Here is a 27501-nt window from a genome sequence, read left to right as displayed (position 1 = left end):
GGAAGCACTGCTGGCCGAGATGGGAGTGGCCATGCGGGAGGACGGTGGCACGCTGGGGGTGTTCTCTCCCAAAAAGGTAGGAGCCGATCCATTCTCTGGGCTGCGCCAGCACGGACGGAAAGGGGACCTGCAGCCCTCGGCAGCTGTCCGCTACTGGGGGCAGGGAAGTGGGCTCCGGGGCCCCGGCCACGCTCACGCACAGCCATTCCTTCCCTGTGTGGCCCCTCGCCTCCCGCTGCTCACCATGGGAGGTCTCTTTGGCCGAAGGACGTCAGGGAGGTCACTTAGCTGCCTGAGGGGTCGGCTGGGCCCCTTAGGTTAAGACCGGGTTCCTGAAACAGGGGGAGCCAGCACCCCCTCAGGAGCCTGCAGGGCAGGGCTGGGGGACACGGCCCAGGAGCCAGCTGTCCACTTGGAGGTTAGCCGAAATAAGCCCGGCCGTCCCAGCAGGGACTCCTCTTCTGCACCTAGCCCGGCTTGCCCATGGCCCAGGACCTCACATGGAACCAAGCCCCATCCCCTGTTCCGTAGCTCAGGTGGGGCAGCGCACGAGCACTGGGAACAGTCTCTGTGGTTCCAGCACACAGACCCACCCTCCCCTGCCAAAGATCGCTAGACCCTTAGAGCCCTTAGGAACCGCGCTTCAAGCCCCAAAGCCTTCCTGGAGGCAGTGGCAGTCCGCTCAGGCCCTGGCCCTGCCACTTCTCTAGCGAGGGAGCACCTGGCTGACTTTTTATCTCACAAAAGGGCTCCTGTGTTTGCCTGTCTTGGAGCTGGCGGCACGTGAAGCCAGTGCTGTGCCGCTGGGCCCCACTGGAAGAGGAGAACGGGTGCCCGTGTGGAGGCCCGTCCCTCAGGGTGGCTGCTCCCTGGGGACGGGGCCGGGCCCCCAGGCTGTGTCTGCACTGCCCGCTAGCTGGGGAGCAGCACGTGTGGAGGCCCAGAGGCAGGAGGGAGGGTGCCTGCGGCCCTGGGCGGGGGCCAGTGGCGCCCTGGGGTGCTTCACATCTGTCCAGATAGGTTTTTAGTTTTGTTTGGGATTCATTGCCTGTGGCAGGGCGCCCTGTCCATGGGAGGGGTGCCCTCTCCCTGGGGAGTGCCCCGTCCCTGGGGGGATGCCCAGTCCCTGGGGGATTCCCTGTCCCTGGGGGGACGCCCAGTCCCTGGGAGGATGCCCCATCCATGGGGGGACACCCCGTCCCTGGGGGGACGCCCTGTCCCTGGGGGGATGCCCCGTCCCTGGGGAGGGGTGCCCTGTCCCTGGGGGTGCCCTGGCTATGGGAGGACGCCCAGTCCCTGGGGGATTCCCCGTCCCTGGGGGATTGCCCCATCCCTGGGGTATGCCCCGTCCACGGGGGTTGCCCCGTCCCTGGGCTGCCCTGGGGAGTGTGCAGCGCTGGGGCACACATGCCCTCGGGGCACCAGTTGTGCAGTCTCTTGGCTTCGTTGTTGGCAGAAGGATTTGCTGGTGGCCCAGGCCTGGACACTGCCCAGGAGGGGACTGGCCCTGGAGGCCCCCCGAGACGTCTCCTCTGGAGACACGCAGGACACCCTCCCGGGAACAGGGTGGCTGGAGATGGTCTGTCCTGTGTCTGATGACCAGGTCGGCCTGACCCTGAGCGGAATCACTGGGGGGCCCCAGGGGTCTGTAGTGAGGGTGTGGACAGCTGGCCCCAAGGAGCCAGGTGGGAAGCAGGAAGCTGTCCAGCCTTGCCATGCTGCAGAGTCCTTGCCGGGATGGGGTGGAGGTCGGGAAGTGTTGGGGCCCAGAGACCCTGAGGGAGAGCAGAGGAGGAGGGGCGGAGCCTGCCACGGCTGCTCTGGGCACGGGGTGGGCAGTGCTTAGACAGGGCCGCGGGGGATGTGCTCCCCTTGGCCGTGACTCGCGCTCTGGTAGACCCCTGGTGAGGACAGGCAGGGAGTGTCCGACCGGCTGGCTCGCAGCCTCTCTGCTCCTCGGCCTCCAGGGCCCAAGCCCCACTGCCTGGCACCCTCACCCCCTTCCTGGCTCCTGGGTCCCCCTGGGGCCTCAGCCCCTGGGTTGGGAGGGGGACCTCAGGTCCTGTTTTAGTGGAGGACCAGGCCCAGGCCCCACGGAGCCCAGGCTTGCCCTGCACATCCAAGCCCCGTGTGCCTCCAGTGCTCAGAGCTGGACTCCCAGCCTCTCCAGAGGTCCAGCGGCCCCGAGTACTGCCCCCAAGGCTCTGGGGTCCCCATCAGAGTCTCCTCCGGTCCTCTCGGCCAGGCTGGAGGATACTGTGTCCCCGTGAGGCCGGGCCTAGGGCTGGTGGTCCCAGGGAGAGAGGGCAGCGGGCGGCCAGGGTCAGGCTCCTGCCCTCCCCAAGAGAGGTGACCCCCTGTCTCCCCAGACGCCACATCTGGTCAACCTGAACGAGGACCCCCTCATGTCCGAGTGCCTGCTCTACTATATCAAGGATGGGATCACCAGGTGGGGGTCGGCGGGGCACGGGGAGGGGCGCTGAGCCTGGCGGTGCGCTGGTGGTGATGCTGTGGGCCCCTCTGGGCAGTGTGGCTCCCCGCGGCCAGGCCGTGTTGGGGGTGTCTCCTAAGCCCCTACTCGTGTGCTCTCCAGCCGTTTCCTGTAAGGGCTGGGTGTCCAGGAGACTGCGGGGGCGGTGTGGGCCGGTGCGCAGCGTCATGGTGCACGGGGCCTGCGGTGCTGACGGCCCGCTGCACGCAGGGTGGGCCGGGAGGACGCGGAGAAGCGGCAGGACATCGTTCTGAGCGGGCACTTCATCAAGGAGGAGCACTGTGTCTTCCGGAGCGATTCCCGCGGGGGAAGCGAAGGTACCGCCTCCCCCTCCAGCTTCCTAGTCGTGCCAGGAACCACCCCGGTTCGAAAGGCGCTTGGACAGTTGGGCTGGGGACCTGGGCTCCCTCCTCAGATTGGGGGCCAGTCGGGGCGTTCATGGGTGGCAGGGCAGTGAGCCCAGATCAAGGGGACAACTGTTCTCAGGCCGCAGCCTCCCGCGGGCTGGGGGTGGCCATCTGCCTGTCTGCCTGGCCGGCCTGCTCTTGGGTCTCTGTCACCGCTGCCAGGCTTCCTTTTCAGGGAGGTACCTGCTGTCATAGCAGCCACGGCCCCCAAGCTTAGTGCACGCTCCCTCGTGGGTGTCTGGCCAGCCTCAGGGCTGCAGACCACTGACTTCTCTGTGTTCTCCCAGAATTCTGTCCCCAGACCTCTCCCTCCTTGCCCTCGGGGGGTGGACACAAAGCCAGGAGGGGTTCTGGGACTCCAGGACCATCCCTCCTGGAGACCCCGTAGGGCAGGGTGGGTGCCTGGCACGGCCTTCCTGGCTCTGACTTGGGGCACAAGAGCCTCCCTGCCATGTATCACCTCCTTTGCCTGTGAGGGGCTGAGATGCCCCTCCAGCTTCTTTGAGGCCAAATCGAGGTGCCGCAGGAAGGAGGCGCCTGCGGGGGGCCACAGCTGGGTGCCAGGTGCCCAGGAGGGTCAAGACCCCACCCCACGCTGAGAGCTTGCTGGACTCAGGGAGACAGCCAGGGTGTCAGCCCCTCACGGTCCTCCTCTCTGTCCCTTACCTGTCCTGCAGCTGTGGTGACCCTAGAGCCCTGTGAAGGGGCGGACACCTATGTCAACGGCAAGAAAGTCACGGAGCCCAGCGTCCTGCGGTCAGGTACAGCGGGGGCGCGGTCGCCCCACTCCCCACGCCTGTGTCCCCCTGCTCCCAGGCTGTGGGGCTGCAGGCACCTGGCCAGCTCGCAGGCGCCCTGGCTGCACCGTAGGGTCGGAGGTGGTGGGGCGAAGGCTGTTGGCGGCAGCGCTGAGGTGGAACTCCATGAGGGGCCCTGTCCCAGAGCCCCGGCCGGATGGAGGGGGGCCTTGGTAGAGCGGCCACTGGGGTGTAGGCTGCAAAACCCCTGCACCCCGGCCCCCTGGCTGGGCCTCGTGCCCTGGTGTTATAAAACACGCAGGAGGAAGATGTATATACACACACGTGTAAACACGCAGGAGGAAGATGTATGCACACACACGTGTAAACACGCAGGAGGAAGATGTATATACACACACGTGTAAACACGCAGGAGGAAGATGTATGTACACACACGTGTAAATACGTAGGAGGAAGATGTATGCACACACACGTGTAAACACGCAGGAGGAAGATGTATGTACACACGTGTAAACACGCAGGAGGAAGATGTATGTACACACATGTGTAAACACGCAGCAGGAGGATGTGTGTACACACACGTGTAAACACGCAGGAGGAAGATGTATGTACACACACGTGTAAACATGCAGGAGGAAGATGTATGCACACACACGTGTAAACACGCAGGAGGAAGATGTATGCACACATACGTGTAAACACGCAGGAGGAAGATGTATGCACACACACGTGTAAATACGTAGGAGGAAGATGTATGCACACACGTGTAAACATGCAGGAGGAGGATGTATGTACACACACGTGTAAACACGCAGGAGGAAGATGTATGTACACACGTGTAAACACGCAGGAGGAAGATGTATGTACACACGTGTAAACACGCAGGAGGAAGATGTATGCACACACACGTGTAAACACGCAGGAGGAAGATGTATGCACACACACGTGTAAACACGCAGGAGGAAGATGTATGCACACACACGTGTAAACACGCAGGAGGAAGATGTATGCACACACACGTGTAAACACGCAGGAGGAAGATGTACACACACCCGCACACACGTGTATATACTGCTGTATCTGTCTGCCCATCTACCGAGGGATTTATTCCATGGAATTGGCTCAGGAGGTGGTGGGGGCTGGACAGACAGGTCTGCAATCCGAGGGTGGAACTTTCTCCTCAGGAACGTCCCTGTTTAGCTCTTAAGGCCTTTTCCCAAGGGGCAAGGCCTGTCACGTCCTGTGGGTGGTCTCCTGTCCTGAGGTCATGTGCTTGGAGGTGCCACCCCAGCTACAGATGTGCCCCCAACCCAGCAGCACCTACATCCATACCCGAGCGCACTGCTGGGCTCCACTCCCCAGCCAAGCTGACACACGGACAGACCGTCATGTCACTGTGTCCGGGTGACCTTGCTAAGAACGAAGAGACTTTCCCTGGCTCAGGACCCCAGCCGAGCTGACATGTTAGATGGACTGTGGTGTCACTGTGTCCCGGTGACTTTGCTGAGAATGAAGAGACTCTCCCCGGCTCGGCTCCCCGGCCGAGCTCACGCGTTAGCTGGACTGTTGTGTCACTGTGTCCGGGTGACTTTGCTGAGAACGAGGGCACTCTCCCCGGCTCGGCTCCCCGGCAGAGCTGACACGTGAGACAGCCCGTCGTGTCATCATGTCTGGTGACTCTGCTAAGAACGAAGGGACTCTCCCTCTGCCCCAGCTGGGGTTACAGAGGGGACACCCCCAGCCTGACATCCAGACCTCTCTGGCTGCTCCAAACGGCCCTCCCTGCCTTTGTGGTCCTGGCATGCCTTGAGGGGTACACAACACGCATCCTGGACCCAGGGGCCTCGTGGGGCCGCCCGTGGCCGGCGTCCCCGCTTGGTTGAGCCAGGCAAGGGCAGGTCCAGAGAGCAGTTTCTGTCTCCCATGTTACTTCAGGATCAGTGCCCGCGGGCTCAGGGCGGGGCCTGGGCTGGGAGGGAAGTGGATCTCGGGGGCTGGAGGAGAAGCTGCCTGCAAGCTGGGAGCCTCTTATGGGGAGTGGGACTGAGCTGAGTTTGCGGCCCCAGAGTAGAGCTGTGATTCCTGGAGAAAGTCAGAAGGAAACTAGGAGGTTTACAGAGATCCCTGCCTCCAGGCAGGACAGTCCCGAGACAGCTGGCACTGCCCTGGGGGCACTTGTGTGCCTGGGAGGGTCCTGCCGACAGGGTGGAGCCTGGCTCTGGAAACATGCCGGCCCCTGCTCTGCTGCCATCCAGGGGACAGCCGGGAAGGGAAGTGCCCAGCAGAGGGGCCAAGCCTAGCCCTCAGATAGGGGGCGCTGGGCCCAGGGCACGGGGCAGGAGGCCAGGCTGGCCTGGGAGTGGCACGTCCGGGGTTGTGGAGAGGATGGGATGGTGGAGATGCTCCACAACTGTTCTCAAACATCACTGCTGCTGGGAAGGGCGAGGCCCAGGGGAGGCTCAGGGAGCGTGAGGAGGCTCCTTCAGGTCCTGGTGCGGGAGAAGGCCACCCCGCCGGGGGCTGGTGAGGGGGACGCGGGCCAGAGGAGGCAGTGGGCTGGCTCCGGACAACTGGGGGCCCCCTGGGGAGGGTGATGCTGGGACCTCGGGGGGGAATCCCTCCCCTTTCCCCTCCCCTCCTCCAAGGGCCCCCAGACCAAAGGCTCTTCAGCTCGGGCCTCGGCCCCGCCCCTGTCCCCCAGGAAACCGCATCATCATGGGCAAGAGCCACGTGTTCCGGTTCAACCACCCCGAGCAGGCGCGGCAGGAGCGCGAGCGCACGCCCTGCGCAGAGACGCCGGCCGAGCCCGTGGACTGGGCCTTCGCACAGCGCGAGCTGCTGGAGAAGCAGGGCATCGACATGAAGCTAGAGATGGAGCAGAGGTGGGCGAGGCTGCCCCTCCCGGCCCCGCCGCCCTCACCCGCCGCCCGCACTCACCCGGTGCTCTTACAGGCTCCAGGAGCTGGAGGACCAGTATCGCCGGGAGCGCGAGGAGGCCACCTACCTGCTGGAGCAGCAGCGGCTGGTGAGGCGCCCCCACCCGCGGTCCCTGCTCCCCCAGCCCTCCGTGCAGCCGCTGGAGCTGGCGCTGGGGGGCCACGTCCGGCGGGGAGGGCCGCAGGGGGCTGGTCTCCGCGCGGAGCCACAGGCGCGCTTCTGTGCCCAGGACTACGAGAGCAAGCTGGAGGCCCTGCAGAAGCAGATGGACTCCAGGTACTACCCCGAGGTGAACGAGGAGGAGGAGGAGCCGGAGGATGAAGGTGAGGGGTCGTGTCCGGCGCAGGGGCGGGGGGGGGGGCCGGCCTGGGGCTGGGGAGGGGTCTCCCTGAGGAGAGGGGCCTGGGGCCACTCCCTGCAGGTCGGCTGGTCCACATCTTTGCCCGGGGGACCCCGATCTGCAGGCAGGATTGGGAGGCTGTGCTGCAGCAGGAAGGCACCTGTGCGCGTACACACATACACACACGTGTGCACACACGTGCAGTTCTGGGGGAGTCAGCCTGGAGCACGAGGAGGACGGGGCAGGGTCCCATGCTGGCACCTTGCGTCCACCCGGCCTGTCTTGCCCGAGGGGCGCTAGTGCTCCTCCCGGGACAAGGTCTCTGCTCCGTTTGGGAGCGTTTGCTTGGGCAGCCCGCCGCTGACCACAGCTGCCGGGCGGAGGACTTCCCGCAGGCAGGGTTCACATCCAGCTTGGCCTTGGGTCAGCTGGTTGGCCCCTTGCGCAGATGTGACTTGGACGCCCTTGTCTGGACTCGTCTATCTGGGTGGAGGGCGGGGTACCAGGCTGCAGTCCATCCTCCTGCCCACGCCCCACTGCTGCCCCGAGTCCTTGCTGAGCTCCGGCCTAACCCTCAGGCCCTCGCGCTCACGGCGGGGGCACGGTGGTCCCTCTGGGGCCCAAGGGCCGCTCCCCGAGGCAGTCTCCCTGCCCGGTCCCTTCCCGAACGCCCCAGACAGTTGGTTCGACCCTGGGGGCCAGAGACCCCCGCCCCCCATCGACCAGGCCCGCCTCTCCGCACAGTCCAGTGGACCGAGCGGGAATGCGAGCTGGCACTGTGGGCCTTCCGAAAGTGGAAGTGGTACCAGTTCACATCGCTGCGGGACCTGCTGTGGGGCAACGCCATATTCCTCAAGGAGGCCAACGCCATCAGCGTGGAGCTCAAGAAGAAGGTGGGCCAGCCCCGCCATGCCACGCCCCTGCAACGCTATGTCACGCCCCCGCCACGCCCCCCCAATGCCATGCCACGCCCCCCGCCATGCCACACCACGCCACGCCCATGCAGCCACATTGATGCCACTCCCTGCAACGCCACCCCCATATCACGCCCCCAGCGCGCCCATGCAGCCACACTGATGCCATGCCCACGCTACACCCCTGTCACGCACAGCACGCTCATGCCACACCACACCACAGCCCATAGCAAGCCCTGCCATACCACACCACGCCACACCCTGCCACGCCCCCGCCATGCCACGCCCCTTCCACGCCACGCCCCGCGCCCTGCTACGCCACGCCCCCACCATGCCGTCTGCACCTCGATGGCGCCTTTCTAGCCCCGTAGGACTCCCAGCTGAGCGGCTCTGCCTCCCTGCCAAGGGGCGGGAGGCCCCTGACTTGTACCCCTAGGAAGGCGGGTGGCTGAAAGGAGGCCAGCACTGACCAAGGGGAGCGCGTGGGCAGGCTGGAGCGCGGGGGAAGCGGAGCTTCCTCTCCAGCCGCGGGGAGGAGGCTATTCTGGGGCTGGGCTCCACCTCCAGGGGCTGACAGGTGCCATCTTCACCGCGTACAGGTCCAGTTCCAGTTTGTCCTCCTCACGGACACACTCTACTCCCCGCTGCCACCTGACCTGCTGCCCCCGGAGGCCGCCAAAGACCGAGAGACTCGCCCCTTCCCGCGCACCATCGTGGCGGTGGAGGTCCAGGACCAGAAGAACGGGGCCACCCACTACTGGACGCTGGAGAAACTCAGGTGTGCGGGAAGCGGAGTGAACGCGGATGTCTGGCGGCTCGTTTTCCTGTTTCAGGGTCTTTTTAAATTGGAAGAAAGTACGCAGGATCCAGGCTTATTAAAGGATCTGTGTTCTGCTCTGCCAAAGCCAGGCTAAAGCTGGAGGAAGGGGTGGCGAGGGGCTAGGCGTAGGAAGGCAGGGGCTCCTCCGCCTCGGGCAAAGCCTGGGGGTGGTGGAGAGCAGGGCGGGTCCCCGGAGGACGGCCAGTCTGCCCTCCCATCTGCCTCCAGGGCCCCACGTTCCCACCCTGCCCCGTGCACCTGACTCTTCCTGGGTGAAGGTGACTGGGCAGGGCTTTGCCCCGAGAGAAGAGTTTACTATTGCTCAGCTTCCCCTGGAAGGAGGGACACCCACATGCAGGGGAGGCACAGGGCTGTTGGGGATGAAGGGGGGGTCTCGCTACGGCCTCTTCGAGGCGCTCGTGGGCACAGCTGGACAAGGTGAACGGTGAGGACCGGCCGGTTAGAACAGTGCTGGAGGCTTGGGGCAGGGCTGCCTGGTGGCCTGGCCCTGCACCTGGAGATTAGGGCAGGGGAACTGGCGGGTTGAGTGGGCTTGGGCCAGGTAATTGGGGGGGTCTTCACTGTGGGGGAAGGGTGTCCTCAGGCAGTGAGGCCCCAGAGATGTCAGAACACCAGGAGACACAGAAAATGAAGAACACAGATGCACTCACACGTGCAGCCGTGCACACTTACACACGTGGTCCCGCTCACCCTCAAACACAGGCCCACTGGCACTTGCGCACCAACCCTCTATGCTCACAGGCGCACCTGCCCCTGTCCTCCGAGCTGCAGCCACTCCTGGGGGATGAATGTGCCCCCAGGCCCTTCCTGTTGCACCTGGGCCCCTGAGGGAAATATCCCTCGCAGGTGTTTCTCCCACAGCCTGCTGCTTTTCCAGGTTGATGACTTGGGAAAGGCCTTGTTTCTCGTGTCCTGTCACAACTTGCCCTTCGCTCACCAGCTCCCGGGGCTCCATGCCCGAGTCCGGGTCCCCCCCGCCCTGGCTGGTCCCAGCGCTGTCCTCTGCTGACACCCTGCGGCTGTCACTGGGGTTAAGAGAAGTGTGTGGTGAACGTGTGTTGAATCTCAAGCCACTTGCTCACGGTCAGCCGATTCCAAGGACCGTGGAGGGTCTGTCTGGCAAACCCTCTTGAGCTGAGGGCAACCCTGAGCAGGACGGTCCGCCCGGGCCCACGCTGACCTCTGCCCCGCAGGCAGCGGCTGGACCTGATGCGGGAGATGTATGACCGGGCGGCCGAGGTGCCCTCCAGCGTCATCGAGGACTGTGACAACGTGGTGACTGGGGGAGACCCCTTCTACGACCGCTTCCCCTGGTTCCGGCTGGTGGGCAGGTGGGTGTCTACCTCCGGCCTGGCTGAGAGGCTGGGAAACTGGTGGGTGGCGAGGGCCTGGGCCCTGGCCCCGACACGAGGCGGGTGCTGGCCGTCCTCCACGCTGAATCCCCTGCCCTGGTGCTCCCTGGTCTGAGTTCCCCCCGACCCCATCCTCCTCTCCACACACCAGCGGGCCCTGATGGGGAGGGGGTCTCCACATTGCCACCCACCCCCGCTTCGGGGCCGTAGCCCTCAGGCAACACCTGTCCACGGGTGAGAATGGGGCATGGTCAACCTTCTGGGTCACCGGTGGGGCGTGAGTGCTCCCAGAGCCCAGAGTCCAGCCTGTTGTTCCCTGCCTCCTGGGCTGGGGGCTGCACCCAGCCCCTGCCCCCACGGGGCATGGTTTCTGAGGCTTCAACGCGGCCATGACCTTGGCCACACCCAGCCAGGACCACACCTGCCGGGACCTGCCGGGACCTTCCGGGGCTGCACACCATCCCCATGGGGGGCTGTGCGTGTGTGTCCACGCCTGGGGACAGCGCGCCCTGGGCCACCTCGTCTTTGGAGGCGGCGCCCTCGGTGGTCTGTGCGTTGGCCGGGCCACACGCAGCCGCCCGCCCGCCCCGCCCCGCGCCCCCGAGGAGCCGGTGTTAACTTCTCTCTGTCTTGTCGCACTAACCCCAGTTCAGTCGTCTCTGGCTGCAACAGCTACCCTCTTCTCAACACATGCATGAGCGAGCGCATGGCTGCTCTCACCCCCTCCCCCACCTTCTCGAGCCCCGACTCCGACGCCACCGAGCCTGCCGAGGAGCAGAGCGTGGGGGAGGAGGAGGAGGAGGAGGAGGAGGAGGAGGAGGAGGACCTGCAGGACGACGTCTTTCCGGAGCACGTGCTGTGCGACGGCCGGGACCCGTTTTACGACCGGCCCCCCCTGTTCAGTTTAGTAGGAAGGTTGGTGAGGTTGAGGACGGCATGCTGGGAAGGAACCAGCTCTTTTGCACAGGAGCACTGCTGTGGGCACGGTGGGCCGCCGCAGGGCGCCGCCCCGGCGCCGGGGCAGGCAGGGGCTGGCCTCCCCCGGGGCGCGGGCGAGGCCCCGAGGGCGCCCCTGGCTGTCCTGGGGAGGCCCAGCCCGGGAGGGTGGGGGCCCAGTGACAGAGGAGGCAGGACGCCCCGGGGCACAGGCTCCACGCAGGGGCCCCCGTCTCTGCAGAGCGGCCTCCGGAACCCCGGGGGGAGCCCCCACCCCCATGCAGGGGCCTCGGGGCGTTTGGAAAAGTGGGGGCAGGCACCCTTCCGCCCCCTCACCCAGCAGCTGAGGCTGCTGTCCGTCCCTCTGCTGTTTTCCAAAAGAGACAGAGGGCCGGGTCTGCTCTCAGTGCCCCCCGGCCACTGTTGTGGGGAGGGGAGCGGAACCTGGAGGAGGCCATCGGGGGGCAGGGGCTCCTGAAGGAAGGGCAGAGCCTGGCAGTGGGAGGGCCTCCCTCTGAAGCCCCAGGCAGCCTGGCCTCTCTCTGAGCCAGTCTCCATCTAAGATCCAGAACACCCCATCCCTCCTGACCTTCAGGCCGTCAGCACTGGACACACACCCTTGGCCTTGTGCCCTCCAGGGAGGTGCCCTTTGTGGAGGCGAGGCAGGGATTAAGGGCTCTCGACAGGAGAGAGACCAGGTCCAGGAGGGGGCGCAGGGTTCACTCTGCAGGCAGATGGGGCAAGTACAGTCTGTCTTTTTATCAGCACGGGACAGAAGCGAGGAGAGATCTAGAGACCTAGCTGTAGCAGTAGAAACCTCGGCTCACAGAGACTGAATTGATACGTCCTGTCTGCCTGCTGAGGTGGAAGATAGCTTTAATGGCAGCCTTTGTAGGAGTCCGGGACTGCTTCCTGGGCTAGGCTGAGGGAAGGTTTTGGGAGTCTTGGCCTTGAAACACCAGTGCCGAAGCGGTGCCGAGGCCGGCCCCCAGGTAACGGGGCTTGTGCTGGGAGCCCTTGGCTGCAGCTGCTGGAGTGAAGCTCCTCTGGTTCCTCTGGGAAGGAAGCAGGCTCTGTCGAGGGGGTCACGGATTTATTCTGACTCGGTCTCCCTGAGCAGGGGCTGCTGGCCCCCTGGCTCTCTCCTAAGATGCCCCAGCCCAGCTTCCTGCCCCACCGACCCAATCAAAGGTGTGACCCCCGGGGCTGGCCCCATGCAGGCCTCTCAGAAAGCCTGGCCGCACGGGCCAGGGCAGCCGGGTGTCAGGCAGGTGTGGGGTCACTGGGAGAAACGGGGGTGGGCTCTTGCAGTCTCAGCCAGAAAGAGCTGGGTCCTTCCGACACTCCCCCCGTGATCTGGGATGTTACGAAACAACCAAAGCCAAAGCCGCGCGAGAGGCCAGCTCCCCACGCGGCCGTCTGCGAGGGGCTTCATTTGGAAACGTCCTGATTTTTCTGGTTTGGCAAGAATTGGCTTTTCCCGCGCAGCAGCTGTGCAGGCCCAGCCCTGAGGAGGACCCGTGTGTGGTCCCCTTTATCCTTCTGGTAGCTGCTGGCTCTGTCTCCAAAGCTTAAGCGAAATTGGGGCGCCCACTCTTGCCTCCCTCCGGAAAGGCTTCCGTGGCCCCAGCATGGGTCTGCACCTCACCAATCTCGTGGTTAGCGCCGCCTCCTCCGCTCCCCCACGCTCCGCCCCGGCCCCCACCTCTGCCGCCCCTCTGTCTCTGGCGGGTCTCAGCCTGCTTCAAGGTGCCCTCACTTCCAAGCACGGGGTCCTGGCGGGGGTCTCCTCCGAGTCCAGGGACAGCCTGTGTGCCGCTGCGCTGGGGGGTGGGGTGGGCCGGCCCGGGATGAGGAGGTGGGCCTGTGGGCTCAGTCTCCCCCGTGATCCTCCCCGCCTGGACCTTCGCTCTCAGAAAGGGGGGTGGGCAGGGGAGCCGCAGAGAGAGGAGGGTGAGGGGCTGACTGTCTGGGATGGACTGTCCTGGGGAAGGAGGACATGTGCCCCCCCACCAAGTGTAGGATCCAGGACTCCGGTGGAAAAGCACTGGGCCGGCAAGGCTGAGCTCCCTGGGTGTGCTCTGCGGGCCAAGCCGCTCAGCCCGAATGGTCTCCAGCAAGGTGTCGGGCCGCCGTGTGCGGGTGGGTGCGCCGTGGCAGGAGGGGTCCTCCTGACAGGGCCAGGCTGCTCCAGCCCCCGGGGTGGTGGACGCTGCTGTCCACTTGGGCGTCTGGAGGGCCCGGCCTCTACCCTTCGGGCCCCACCCTCTCCCATCCCCGTTGGTCGGGGTGGGCCTGGGGTCTTCCTGCCCCCTGCCCTCTAGGCTGCTGCTGGCACCAGGGACAGGGGCTGCCAGGCCCGGGGGTCCCTTCGGGGTGAAGGTGGTGTCATTGTCCCAGGGTGAAGGGCAGCAAGGAGAGAGGGTCCCATCAGGCTGCCGTGCCCTCTGGAAGCCCTTGCCCAGGACTACGTCTGATCTGTGTGCGAACACGCCTGGTGCCCGCAAGAGTCTGGGGACCAGTTCCCCCCACAGCCGGCAGTGAGGTTCAGAGAGGGCGAGCGTGGCGGTGGACTCCAGGCGTCTTTTTCTCTGTGAAACCCCAACCTCCAAGCAAGGGGGCCCTCGAAGCCCCCAGCCCTGTCGTTTTGCATACCCTAAGCATCTGGGTTTTCTTTCCTTTCCGATGTGGGGAAATCCCCTGAGATCGGGAAAGACTGGATTTACCTAACGAACCTTAAGTAAGCCGGTGGGTACTGGGGCATGGTGCCCACAGCCAGGGGCTGTCCTGGAGCAAGCCTGGTCCCGCCCCAGCCGAGCGTCTGCCCCCAGCCTTGCTGTCCTCGGGCCTCCGTCTCCACCTGCGAGACACCAGCCCCAGCACCCCTGCTTAGACCTCCGGTGCTGTGTTTGAGCCCCTAGAAGGACGATGCCCCCAGTCCAGCTGAGGCATGCCATTGGGGAGGGAGCCCCAGCGTCCGTGTTGAGGTGTGAGTAGAGGGGACCCCAGCCGCCTGCGGCATGGTGCTGGGGGCTCCAGCGCCGGCTGGGTGGGCCCGTGGGGGCTGTCACGCAGTTTCTCTCCTGGAGCTTTCAGTGGCAGGCTGCCAGTGGGGTGGTTTGAGCCTTAGGACTCACGGGGTGCGGCCCCCTTTGATGCGTGGGCCCTGTGGCAGGAGGCGCCCCCGGGAGACCGCAGGGGGTGTGTGCAGCCGCGGGGCCATCGGGGAGTGGGGACGCCCGGCTGCCGCAGGCCTGCTGTGACTGCCTAAGTCCTGGCCTCCGTGGGCTCAGGAGGGAGGAGGACTGATCTGCTTCCCCTCCCTCATCGCCCCTCGGGGTGGTCCCGGGTCCCCTGCAGGGCGCTGCGAGAGGCCATCAGGGAGCTGGGAGCCAGTGCCTGGGGGGCTGCCCCCTGAGCCTTCCAGGAGGCGGCCCCGAGCCTGGCAGGCCCTCCTGGCTGGTGGCCCTTGGACAGCCTGACACTGCCTCAGGAAGGTATCATGCCCTCACTAGCCCACAACCGAGGCAGCATGCCTTCCCCGTGGGTCCTCCTGTGGGCCCCTGCAGGGTGCAGGGGGGTGGGCAGGCCCCTCGCCTGGTGCCTGGGGCTCGGGGAAGTCTCCCAACCCTGCTTTCTGCAGCGGGCTGTGCCCAGGGGCAGGCAGGGCTGGAGGGCAGCGCTGACTGGGCCCCGCACCTGGGGGCTGCCCCACCCAGTCCCCTCAGCCCTCTGGGTCAGGTGGGGCGGCTGGGCCTCGGGGGAGCGGAGCCGGATCTGTGCCTGAGTCCTCGCCCTGCGCTTCCCCTTCTGGACCCTGTGACTTGGCTCATTTCACGGCCGCCCCCCTCCCACCCCCAGTTTTCATCAGAGAAGCTGGGCCAGGAGCCCAGGTGCCTGGGAGGGGAGGCCCCCCATCCTGTTTGAGGTGGGTGCTAGGCAGTGCCCTCTGCGACTTGGGCGAGGCCTTCCGTTCTCCGGGCTCCAGTGTCTCTTGCTGGTTTCTGCTCCCTGCAGTGGGCCTTAGTGCCCGCGCGCCCCCAGTCAGGCAGAGGTGCCCCTCATCCAAAGAGCGCACTGAAGGGAGGGGCCGCGGGGCGTCCTCAGAGAGGCGCTATGCTAGGGAGGGGGCTTCTGCCTGCTAGGGGGCAGGGGGCTGCGGTGGCAGGCCCTGGGAGGCCGCACCCTGGGGCGTCTGGGGCCTGGCTCAGCCTTCAAGGGCCCAGAAAGCAAAACCAGTCAACAGAGGTTGGGCCTACTGGTAAATTCGGGCCAATGGGGAGAGCTGTGCAGAAAACGGCCCGGAGGCTGAGACGTGGGTGGCCGTGCACAGAGGGAGCAGACAGACCAGGCTGTGAGGCCAGAACCGGGCTGGGCCACAGCAGGGGCTGGGGTGTCTGTCGGAAGCAGAGAGCTCAGAGGCTGCGGCGGGTGGCGTCTGCTCGGGCCTCAGGTCCCCTCTGGCAGCCGTGGAGGCCTTGGGGGAGGAGGGAGGCCAGGGCTGATGGGCCGGGTGATGGGTTTCAGAGAGACTCGAGGCAGAGCTGAGGGACAAGCGAGGATGGCGTGCAGAGTCCTGACCTCCGGCGGGGGAAGGCCGGTGGTGGCCAGGCCAGGGGCCCACCGGAGAGGGGACGCAGGGCCCTGGGGGCAGCCCCGCCCCCCGCCTGTGGCCACGGGATGTCCAGAGTGGGGACCCCAGCCTGGATGAGGGGCGGGGTGACGGACGACACACCTCTCTTCCTGTCCCCCAGCGCCCCCACCCCACCCAGACCAGTGCCCAGACTCCCACCTCAACTGCCCACACCTCTGTCCCCACCTGGGGCCCCTCACCACCCCCCCGCACTTCCTCTCCAGCACCTCCCACCATCGGGCTCCAAACCCTGCCCCTCCCCTGGGACCACACCCGAACTCCCCCCAGCCCAGGAGCTCAGGGTTGCCAAGTCTGTGCCTTTGGGCTGGAGTGGAGGGCAGAGCGCAGCTGGAAACCAGGGTGCTCCCTCAAAGAGGGGGTCCCCCCGAGGAGGACACACCTCAAAGAGGGCATGGCCTAAGGAGGGTAGGAGGACACCCTGACCGGAAGGGAGCTGTGCTCAGCTGCCTACCCGCGGGGCAGCACAGGCTCCGTCCTCGCTGCCTGTCAGACCCCACAGGTCGACCGGCTCAGGGAGGGGGTGCCACAGGGTGACGTGGCCTCTGGCCCGCCTGTCCTGGCACTAGCTGGGCACACAGCTGAGCTGCTGGGAGAGGGGGGCTCTCGGCCCTGGGGCTGGTGGGGCCGTGCCAGGCAGCATTGCAGCGTCTGGGGCATTCTCGAGGCTCTGTTCAGCCCTCCTCCTGGGCTCTGGCTGAAGTCATGGAGCTCTCGCCCCTTGTGTTCCTGGAGAGGCTCACAGGGAGCCCTGAGCCGCCTTTCGTCATCCGAGGCCCTCTGTGGGGTCCACGAGTGTCAGGGGCCCCCGGGAAACGGGCAGGGGAGACAGGGGCATCGGCACCAGCGTGAGGGTCATAGGTCAGTGAGGTGGTCCCCGGTCGTCGTCCTTGAAGCAGGCTGAGCCCTCCTCCTCCCTGTCCTCTGCTCAGACCGCCCCTCACCTCTGCGTCCTCCCGCCCCGCTGCCCTGCCCGCTCTTGCCCCCACCCTGGCTGCCCCCGCCTGGCTGCCCGCTCCCTTCTGCTTTGCAGTGTTGTGTTGTGAGCCCGTCCTGCCGCCTCTGCCGCCGCCCGGCGCGGTGCCCGGCGGGCGGCCCTGACCGCGCCTCTCCCCTCCCCAGGGCCTTCGTGTACCTCAGCAACCTGCTGTACCCCGTACCGCTGGTGCACCGCGTGGCCGTCGTCAGCGAGAAGGGCGAGGTGAAGGGCTTCCTGCGCGTGGCTGTCCAGGCCATCTCAGGTGCGTGCAGGTGGCCTGGGCGGGGTCTGTCCCTCACCCGACGGCCTTGCGTGGTGGTCTGCGTGCAGCCAGCCTCCTCCGTCTCTCCCCATGAGAGAAGCCCTGCTGGCCGGTGCTCGGCTTGTGCCCCTGGGGCTCTTCCTGGTCGGCTGGGGCCTTCACGGCCGCGCGGGCTGAGCCCAGGGCTGGCTGAACCCCCTCTGGCTCGGGGCCCCACCAGGTGGCCTGCAGACGCAGCCTGGTGCAGAAGTGCCCCCCAAGCTCTCACCACGGTCTCAGCCCCAGGACGAGTGTGCAGACTCCAGCCCGGGGTCCCCCAGCCTTCCCAACTCCACAGCACTGCCCCCTTTGGAGCACATGGCTGGTCAGGTGCTGACCTGTGTCCCCAGAGGCCGTGAGCCCCTCCCCACTGCCGGCCAGCTGGTCCAGCCCCTCACTGAGAAGCAGACGCCCCTCACTGCCTGGTCCCCTCCTGGCCACTCCTCCCGGCTGGGGACAGCCACCCCAAGGAGGGCTTTGGGTTTGCTGGGTTCGCTCCTCTGAAAGTGGGTCCTCTGTGAAGCTTTTTAGAAAGGAGTGTGGAGAGATGCTTGGAGGACGCGTGGGGGACTGCTCGGCCAGAGGGTCCCTCTCCTGTGGTGGCCCGTGTTCCCTTCTCCGCCTCCAGCCTCTGGTGTCTCCTCGGGCCTCTTCCTCCCCTCCCTGAGGCTTGGCCCGGGCACTTTGGGTGCCCCATGTGCGGCTGCCAAGGGCCCAGGCCAGGACAGGGGGGCGCGGAGCGTGAGCAGCATGGGGGCCCTGCTCGCCCGCTGGGTAGCCCGTGTGTGCACACTCTGAATGTTTCGACGCTGTGGTGGGTATCGCTTCTCCATGATCCCAAGCGCTCTTTCCAGCTCCTCCAGCCGTGTGACCGTGGTGCTGAGGGCCCTGGGGACGTGACTGAAAAGGGGACCCTGGGGGTGGGCTGGCTTTAGGCACAAGCCAGGTGATGGCGATGCTGAGGCATCCAACGCCGCCCTCCTCCCCTGAGGGCACCCTGGCCCGCTGGGTGCTTTGTCCTCCTCGGGCTCTTCCTAGCCCTTCCTGACCCCTCGGCCCCTGTAGAGCAGGCCCACCTGGCCGGCCGCTTCGTAGACAGGTCGGTGCTGCGTGTGTCTGGGCCACACCCGACGTCCCCCACGTGGTGGCTGAGCTGGAGGAGATGGTCATCCCTGCCTCGTCCCCCTGCTGTAGCAGGAGCCCTCCTGTGCCAGCCCTGGGCCACCCTGGGCGGTGGTGGGAGAGAGCCCTGGGCCCTCAGGCAGCCGGGGTGCACAGGGGTGGTCGCACCCACTCAGGGCCCCAGAACAGAGGGTCAGGGCCCCCTGGCATCTGTGAAGTCTCCTGCAGTGGCGTCTAGCCACAGTGGCTGGAGCTGGGGGCTAGGGGGCCTGGAAGGGCTAGAACTAGGGGCCTTCAGGCGGCAGAAGGGTTTGGTTTTGTCCCAGGCAGTAGGGAACCCTGCACACCGGGAAGAAGGGGGTGTGAGAGCGTGTGGGGTGTTGAGTATCCAGCTGCGTGATGGGGGAGGGGGAAGAGGGGTCCGGAGGACCCTGGGTTCTGCTGCGGCAGCTGAGGCTGGGGGCAGGACTTAGGGGCGGGGAGCAGAGGTAGAAAGCTTGGCTCTGACAAGGTAGAGTTCATGGCCCCTTCAGAGCGGCTGTGCGGACAATGTGGCTGCCGCTGGGCCCTGGGGCAGCGGAGGCGGGCGGTCAGGGTGCCCGGGACATGCCCTGGTCATTCAGGGCCCCTCGGCCATGTCTGGGAGCCCCCAGGCAGGTCGGAGCCCCACCTGGTTCCCGCGTCGCCCTTGCCAGCGTTCAGCCTGGATGTCCTCTCCTGCCTGGGGACAAGCTGGGCCTGACCCTCTGCTTGATCCTGTTTCAGCTGACGAGGAGGCCCCTGACTATGGCTCCGGCGTCCGCCAGTCGGGAACAGCCAAAATCTCCTTTGACGACCAGCATTTTGAGAAGGTAGTGGTGCAGCCACAGACGCCACCCGGCCGCCAGCCCTGCGCAGCCTCAGGGATGGGGGAGGACGGCTTCTTCCTTGCAGGCGCCCTTCCTGCCCTCGGGCGAGAGGCCCAAGCCGGGACCTCCCAGCCCAGGCGGCTGCCTGAACCTCGGTGCTCTGAGGCCTTGGGCCCAGGGCCCCCCAGTCCTTCTCAGAGAGGTCATCATTGCTGGGCCTCACAGGAGAGGCATGGGGCATCCAGCAGTGCCGGAGGGCCCAGAGTTGGGGCGGTGGGGGCCTTGTGGGCAACTGGTGGGGGGGCTGGCCAGACCCTGAAAGCAGTTGGGGGAGTTTCCCTGCGTCCTGCCCAGGGCAGCCGGGGAGCAGGGTCGGGAGCAGGGTGGGGAGCAGGGGGGGAGCTGAGGGAGGGGTCCTGGCCGGGGTGGGGGCAGAGCTGAACCCCAGAGACGTGTCCCACCTTCCTTTCCCGTTTCCTAGACTAACATAGCCCTGAGAAGAATGAGGCCTGGGGAGGGGTACGCCCGCGGCAGGGGCGGGCCTCGGTGGGCAGAGGCGGGCCTGGGTGGGTGCTCAGGTTCCCCGGCAGCACTCTGTCCAACCCCACCCCCTCCTGCACAGTTCCAGGCCGAGTCCTGCCCTGGGGTGGGCATGTCCCGCTCAGGGACCTCCCAGGAGGAGCTGCGGATTGTGGAAGGCCAGGGCCAGGCTGCAGACTCTGGGCCCTCAGCCGACGAGGTCAACAATAACACCTGCTCAGGTGGGTCTCCGCCGCCCACCTCCTGGCCGGCACGCATGCTGCAGGCCAGTTCCCAAGCCCGGGCTCAGCCCCTCGGGTCCCTCCACGCCCCTCTGCCCTTTGCTCCCAGCAGCGGTGACCCCGGAAAGCCTCCTGGACAGTCCCGAGAAAGCCACCCTGGACGGGCCCCTGGACACCGCCCTGGACCACCTCGGCCTGGGCAGCACCTTCACCTTCCGCGTGACCGTCCTGCAAGCGTCCAGCATCTCTGCTGAATACGCTGACATCTTCTGCCAGTTCAAGTGAGCCTCGTACCCAGGCTGTGCGGGTGGGCCTTGGCAAGGTGCAGGGGGCAGGGGCACATGGTGGCACCCTGGAGGCTGAGGTGCCCATGCCCAGGCCCTGCACCCACCGCGCACCTCTTCCGGTTCACAGCTTCATCCATCGCCATGACGAGGCCTTCTCTACGGAGCCCCTGAAGAACACGGGGAGGGGACCCCCGCTCGGCTTCTACCACGTCCAAAACGTACATCATCAGGGCCCCCGACCCCTGCCGTGACCCGCCCTCCCGGGGCCCTGGCTCTGCAGGCCTCCGAGACCCCCGAGTTGCTTTCATTCGGTCCCAGCTTCTCCCTCTCCTGCGCACCGACCCTGGGCTGGGTGTGAGGACACAGGCCCTCAGGCTCCAGGCAGGGGCACGCGTGCTCCTGCTGGGCAGTAGGGGTTTTGGGGGGCTTAAGACTGGAGGTGGGGGCAGCCCAGAGCCCCCGAGGGTCCCTGCGGCGAGCCTCCGCTGGATGTGGATTTGAAGGGTCTGGGGGCCCAATGAGGGCGCCCTGGCTTGGTCCTGGGGATGAGGCAGGGCAGGGCAGGGCGCACGGAGGGCCACGGGGTGCCCAGGCAGAAGCCGGAGAGGCCAGGGAACCCCCAGCCTGGAAGAACTGGTAGATGGTGGGGACACGGTTCAACCCGCAACTCGAGCCAGGTGTCAGGAGAGCAGGGGACTGTGCTGTGAGGCGGGGAAACGGCCCTGACCGAAGCCGCTGGGTTGCCAGGCCTCAGGGGCCCAGCCGGCCAGTGTGAGTTGGACCTGCACTATGGGTATGCCCTGAGCAGCCAGCCCGACCTGGCTCAGAAGGGCCTGTGGACTGTGGCCCGTCCTGCCCCTCAGGGACGAGGGGCTCTGGTGGTCTCTAAGCCAGGAAAGTGGGGCCAGCTCTGCCAGGGCGCTGCATGGGTTCCTTCCCTGGTGGCCCAGCAGGGCCCGTCAGCCCAGGGGCTTCAACCAGGGGCTGCCCACCTCTCAGCCCCGGAGGCTTAAGACCGAGAGCCTGGTGGGCTCCGCGCTCCCTCTGAGGCTGTGATGAGAACCGGTTGCCACCTGCTCGTAGATGGCCGCCTTCCCTGGTAGCCTCACGTCGTGTCCCGTGCGGGCCTGTGCCCAAGTGTCCCCTTCCTACAAGAATACTGGGCCTATGGGTCCCCGGCGACCTCATTCTAGCTCAGTCGCCTCTGTGGAGACTCCTCTGTAACACACATGCTTTAACACATGGACGTAGGGTGGTGGGGGGTGGGTGGGAGGAGGGGGGACAAAGTTCAACCCACAGCGCCAGGCGAGTGGAACGAGAGCCCGAGGGGGGTCACAGAGGCCCATCCTCCAGCTCTGTGATCTGAAAGAGCAGCTGAGCCCAGGGGCCCTCAGCCCTTCAGTCCTGGGGGCAGAGCCCTTGGGCCGGCCCGAAGTGGCTGGTCCACAGGGCCTGTGGAGGAGCAGGCTGGGCAGACCCAGGCGAGGTCAGTCCCAGGCTCTCCGGTCTGGGCCTGGGGTGCCGGGTGCTCCACAGAGGCTGAGCTCTCCCCTCCCTGACTGTCTGTCCCGCCCCCCGACCAGATCGCGGTGGAGGTGACCAGATCCTTCATCGAGTACATCAAGAGCCAGCCCCTCGTGTTCGAGGTCTTCGGGCACTACCAGCAGCACCCATTCCCGCCTCTCTGCAAGGACGTGCTCAGGTCAGCAGGCCGGCCCCGCCGGGCTGCTGCAGGGGGTTGGGGCCTCTCGCCTCCCAGCCGGCAGGCCTGATCTGCACCCTAGACAGGCTTGGTGTGCTGGTTCTGGATCCGTGTGCCCCCCCGACACCTCCCTGTCTGTGGCCGGCCCTGCGGGGCTGAGGGGGGTCTCAGAGGGGCGCTGTCAGAACCTCGGTCGTGTCCCGGGGCCCAGGGAAGCCACGCGGGGCTGGCCAGGGCAACCCCGTGCCCTGTTCCTGCGTGATCCGCCCCCCAGGTGGGACGGGGGCGACTGGCCCTGCTCCCTCCCCCGCCTGGGGCTCTCAGGGTGGGTCCCCGTGTGTGTGTGGCCTCGGGGCAGCGGCGGCCCTTGTTGCCGCCTCCAGGCACCCTCTGCACTGACGTGCGGGACCCACAGCGGAGTGTCGGCAGGGCAGGCCAAAGGGGCTGGTTCCAGGACTCGCCTGTCCTGGGGACGGGAGGGGCCTGCCTGGATCCCCAGGGCTTCCTGGGGCGTCCCGGGGGGCCTCGGGTTCTAGGGTGCCTCCTCCCTGGCTGGTGGAGGCCTGAGATCAGGCCTTTCCCAGGCCCCGTGGGAGGGGCACCAGCCTCTGGTCACTCACGGTCACTCTCGCCACCTCTGTCCACACAGCCCCCTGAGGCCCTCTCGCCGCCACTTCCCACGGGTCATGCCGCTGTCCAAGCCAGGTAGGTGGGGCTCTCCCTGGTGCAGGGGTGCCTGTGTGGGCCGGCTGCCCTTGGCAGAGTGCAGTCCTGTGGGGGCGTCCCTGCCCCCTAGCCTCCTGGCACCACCCTGCCCCCTCCCCCCGCCGCTGGCCCTCCAGAGGCCCCATGGAGTCAGGACTCCATAACAGAGCGGGGGCCACAGAGGGACATCCGGGAGGCTGCCCACAGCTGGGGATGAGGGCCGGGGGCTCCCAGGGGGCCGGGCCCTGTGAACTGAACCTGCAGGACAGACACGGTCTGAGAGGAAAGGCCGGCCCGGAAGCTGCTTCCCGGGGTGGGCGGGGGAGGCTGGAGGTGGGCGAGCCCAGGAGGACCCTGGAGGAAGGGCCCTGGGAGGTCAGCCCGTGCCTGGCTGTGGGCACAAGTGGCTGGGCACCTGGGGCATGGAGCCTGTGTGTTGGGAGCGGCCGCACGTGTAGGGCTGGGGCCTCTCTGTGCTGGAAGCAGGTGCTTGGCATGGCCGAGGGGTCCTGGGTGGGTCATGGGGCCTCAGAGTAGGTGTGGCTCCAGCCACCACCTGTGCCCAGGTACGTGGGGCTGCTGGCTTCTCCCTCCTGGCATGGATGAGCTGCAGTCATGCTCGCCTCGCGGGGTGGTGGCCGAGGCCCGTCTGCACCCCGGGGTGGAGCCTGCCAGTCGTCCCCGTGGAGGGTGATGTTCTCGCCGCTGCTGGGGCTCTGCTCCCCGCCGCCTCTGCGCGCCCTCAGCTGCGAACGGTCAGTTTGTACCCGCATCTTCTCCCGGTCCCCCCAGTGCCAGCCACCAAGCTCAGCACGCTGACGAGACCCTGCCCGGGCCCCTGCCACTGCAAGTACGACCTGCTGGTCTACTTCGAGATCTGCGAGCTGGAGGCCAACGGCGAGTGAGTCTGGAGCCGGTGTTGCCCACGCAGGGCTGGGCAGGGGTCCGCGGGACATGCGGGGAGGAGGGGCCCTAGGGCAGCGGGTGGTGTTTCCCTGCCCTCTGCTCCGCCCCGGGGGCCGGCTGTCTGTGCTGCGCTCGAGGGGCTCGGCTGGGCACGCCCTCAGCCCTGCTGCCTCTCTCCCAGCTACATCCCGGCAGTGGTGGACCACCGTGGCGGGATGCCGTGCATGGGGACCTTCCTGCTCCACCAGGTGCGGAGACCTCGATGCCCCGCCACCCCGCAGCCCACCCCGTCCTGAGCCCCGCAGCCCACCCCGGCCCCACCCCCGCCCCTCCCTGCCGTCCAGCCGTCTGACCGTGTCCTCTCCCCTGGTGCCTGGCAGGGCATCCAGAGACGGATCACCGTGACCCTTCTGCACGAGACGGGCAGCCACATCCGCTGGAAGGAAGTGCGGGAGCTGGTGGTGGGTGAGTGCGGGCTGGGTGGGCGGGGGGGGGGAACACGGGCCGTGCTCAGCCCCAGACCCGGCCCCATTGCTGCTGCTGTGCGGTCTTGGCTGACCCACTTAACCTCCGTGTGCCTCAGCCCCTCACTTGAAGAGGGGCACAGGGGCTCAGGTGGTGATTCCAGACTTCTGTTCAATCACCGCGCTAGCTTGCTAGGGCCGTCGTGAGGAAGTCACGCACTCCGGATGGCTTGAAACCACAGAAGTTGATCCCGTCTCGTGGATAAGTCCTGTGATGAGGGTGTCAGCAGCTCGGCCATGCTTCCTTGAAGCCCCAGGGGAAGTCCTTCCTCCCCACCTCCAGCTTCTGGTGGTTTGTGGGGACCCCTTGTGGACACGTCACCCCAATCCTCTGTCTTCACGGGGCTTGATACTTAGATGAGGGCCCATCTAGTCCAGCATGACAACGTCTCAACTGCTTTCATCTGTCAAGAACCTGTTTGCATATGAAGTCACGTTCTGAAGTTCTGGGGGTCAGGACCACAGCACATCTCTTTGAGGGGACCCAATTCAGCTCACAGTGCCAGGGGCTTAGATGCTTTTGGTCTGTAATTTCGTGCCGTGAACTCTTCCATCTTGGAAATGTTCCCTTTACTGACTCTTTGCAAAGAATCTGTCTTCCCAGTTTCCATTCAAAGACAGGGACCGCCATCCCTCCCAGGATGGACCGCCGTCCGTTCTCAGCATGAAGCCACCTCCCCACCCCATGGCCCTGGAGCTGAGAGACCTCCAAGGCCTCGCCCCGGGCATTGCTGTGGCCGTGGGCATTAGCCCAAGGGCAGTGTCCCTGGGGCTGGGGAGTGGCTCTTGGGGGTGTGGTAGCAAGGATGTGACGGGGGCCCGTCGTCCTGAGTCAGTAGGTCAGGATCGCAGACCGCAGGGTTCTGGGATCCCTGGGACAAACGTTTCCTTTCAGCTATTCCGTGCTGTCTTTCCACACAAATCAGAAGAGCAGAATGAGCGCACACACCCCTGTTGCAGATGTGGTCTTGGGGAGAGGCCCAGTGACTCCTTTCCGACTTAAGAGAGAAAACTCAGTGCTACTTGTTTATTCCTCGAGGAGGCGGAGTGATCAAATTAACCATTGCTATAAGAGAGAGAAGACCCCCGTGGGGCGGGGGGGCACGGCAGTCCACTCCAGTATGCTTGCCCGGAGAGTCCCAGGGACAGAGGAGCCCATGGGGTTACAAAGAGTCGGACGCGACTGTCTGACTGGGCACGTGCACTCGGGTGAGACGTGGGAAACGGAGGCGCCAGGTGGGAGTCTTGACTCTTGGCAGTTCCAGAGTCACCCCTTGCCCCCACCACAAGTACAGGCATCTTAGAAGGCTTTGCTGGAAATAGCCCTTGCAAGGAGACATTTTTGACTCAGATAGTGTTTCTCTTCTTTTTTTTTAAGTATAAAAAGAGAGGAAGCATTTTTTCCTTCTCATCTTGTCAAGATGTCCTCTTCCAACGAGTAGGAGGGCCTGTGAGTCCCAGGCTGGGTGATTGGAACCTATCAGCTGGGGCGGGGAGATATTGCAAGAGTTATTTATGGCTGAGAAACCAAGAAGCTCAGAACTTAGGCTGCGGGAGGACGCCCACTGACAGGCAGCACCGTGCGCAGCTGCAGACCCCGCGTGGGGCGCTGTTCAGTCATGGAACCACGCCCGACTCTGTGACCCCAGGGACTGCAGCACGCCAGGCTTCCCTGCCCTTCGCCATCTCCCAGAGCTTGCTCAAACTCAGGTCCATCGAGATGGTGACGCCATCCAACCATCTCATCTTCTGTCGTCCCCTTCTCCTCCTGCCCCCAATCCCTCCCAGCATCAGGGTCTTTTCCAAAGAGTCGGCTCTTCACATCAGGTGGCCAGAGTACTGGAGTTCCAGCTTCAGTATCAGTCCTTCCGATGAATATTCAGGGTTGATCTCCTTTAGGATGGACTGGTTGGATCTCCTTGCAGTCCAAGGGACTCTCGAGAGTCTTGTCCAATGCTGGAGTTCAGAAGCATAGATTCTTTGGTGCTCAGCCTTCTTTATGGTTCAGCTCTCACGTCCCTACATGACTACTGGGAAAACCACAGCTTTGATCATACAGACCTTTGTCAGCAAAGTGATGTCTCTGCTTTTTAATATGGTGTCTAGGTTTGTCGTAACTTTTCTTCCAAGGAGCAAGTATCTTTTAATTTCATGGCTGCAGTCACCATCCACAGTGATTTTGGAGCCCAGGGAAATAAAATCTGCGGTTTCCACTTTTTCTCCATCTATTTGCCGTGAAGTGATGGAGCCAGTTGCCATGATCCTGAGTGTTTTGAATGCTGAGTTTCAAGAGAGCTTCTTCACCTTCTTCTTCCACCCTCATCCAGAGGCTAGTTAGTTCCTCTTCACTTTCTGCCACTAGGGTGGTGTCACCTGCGCCTCTGAGATTGTTGGTATTCTCCCATCAGTCTTGATTCCAACTGCAGACCCTGCGTGGGCCTCCCTGCCCCTCTCGGTGTTGCCTTTAGCCAGGTGCCCCTGTGGCCGTGTGGGGAACCCTGCAGCACGGCCTCGTAGCTGGAAGCTCCCGCCCAGGCAGAGATGGAGAGCGGGGACCTGGTGCTCGCCTGCCCTCCTGGGAAGTGACGCGTGGCCCACCCCCCTCCCTGCAGGTCGCATCCGAAACACCCCAGAAACGGACGAGTCCCTGATCGACCCTAACATCTTGTCGCTCAGCATCCTCTCGTCCGGATACATCTGCCCGGCCCAGGATGACCGGTGAGTCTGCTCGGGGTCGGTGCTCTCTGGAGGAGGGCCCGGGGTGTGTTCTCAGCCCCCCATCTGGCTTGCCTGGCTGCCCTGGGCCCTGAGCTCTCCAGGCCCTTCTTCCTGGCCCTCCAGGAGGTGGTGCAGGGAGGGGCCCCTGGCGAGCTGTTGCTCGGTCACCAGATGGAGAGGCACGTGGGCGTTGCCGGCGGAGGAGCTGGGTCCTGTCCTCAGGACTCTCACGGGCAGGAGGCAGCATGGGGCAGTGAGCAGGTGAACGGGCCGGACTTCCCAGCCACACTGCTGTGGGCCCATGTCCCCTTTGGCAGGCGTCCTTGCGGCCCAGGGTCCTGGAGGAGCTCAGGGAGAAGCTGGCCAGTGGTCTGGCATCCTGGGGTGGGGATGTGCCCAACGGCATGGCTTGGCACACAGTCCTCCTCACAGGGTTTGCCGGGCTTGGGGGTTTTGGGGGTGAGGCCTCTGGGGGCCAGGCTGGGGCGGACAGCTCCCTGCCAGAGCCACCTTCCTGCAGGGACGTTGGTAAGCTTGGCTCTGTCTGAGACACTGCTTTCTGGGGGCGTGGGGACATGGGGAGGGGGCTCCCAAGTCCTGAAGGCTTGACCTGGCCTAAGAGGCAGAAGCCGAGAGCTGACCCCGAGCTCCAGCTGCGGGCATCTCCACGGGCTCCTGTGCTGTCTGCCGGAAGTGTCTTGAGGGCTGGGTGCACTGGAGCGGGTGGAGCCCCCTTTGCCAGGGGAGCTGGATCCATAGGATAAAGGGTCTTGGTCCAGACAGAGCTGGGCTTCCTTGCAGACTCCCCGGAGAGTGGGCAGTGACCCGCAGGGGCAGGTGTGGCTCTGTTCCAGCCCTGCCCTAGAACCTTCTGGAGGAAACACAGCCTGCACTCGTGTCCAGAGGAGGGAGGGTTGGATGAGGATGCTGAGAGGTGTTCTCTCGAGGGTGGGGGCACCATGACAGGCAGGCTCGGCTTACGGGAAGTGGGGTGCAGCACGTACGGTAGGCCCGTCGCTGT

General features: G+C 65.5%; 1 protein-coding gene across 1 annotated transcript; it reads left to right on the top strand.

Annotated features, from left to right (window-relative positions):
- LOC102186926 (kinesin-like protein KIF1A) lies at window positions 1-26480 on the top strand (the record flags this gene model as incomplete). Its single annotated transcript, XM_018044705.1, is given in 22 exon segments — window positions 1-76; window positions 2370-2449; window positions 2702-2808; window positions 3576-3659; window positions 6358-6538; window positions 6609-6681; window positions 6823-6916; window positions 7678-7826; window positions 8447-8625; window positions 9882-10019; window positions 10689-10955; window positions 16750-16868; window positions 18795-18880; window positions 19500-19638; window positions 19751-19919; window positions 20053-20143; window positions 21509-21627; window positions 22277-22332; window positions 23125-23233; window positions 23420-23486; window positions 23619-23703; window positions 26375-26480. Coding segments are annotated over 22 exon segments (2574 nt in total), but the record flags the coding sequence as incomplete, so codon positions are not given.
- Between the last annotated feature and the right edge of the window lie 1021 nt (window positions 26481-27501).

Source organism: Capra hircus, unplaced genomic scaffold (genome assembly GCF_001704415.2).
Source record: "Capra hircus breed San Clemente unplaced genomic scaffold, ASM170441v1, whole genome shotgun sequence".
NCBI classification, from domain to species: Eukaryota; Metazoa; Chordata; class Mammalia; order Artiodactyla; family Bovidae; genus Capra; species Capra hircus.
Note: the sequence above shows the minus strand (reverse complement) of the source record. Positions and strands in the feature narration are given on the sequence as shown.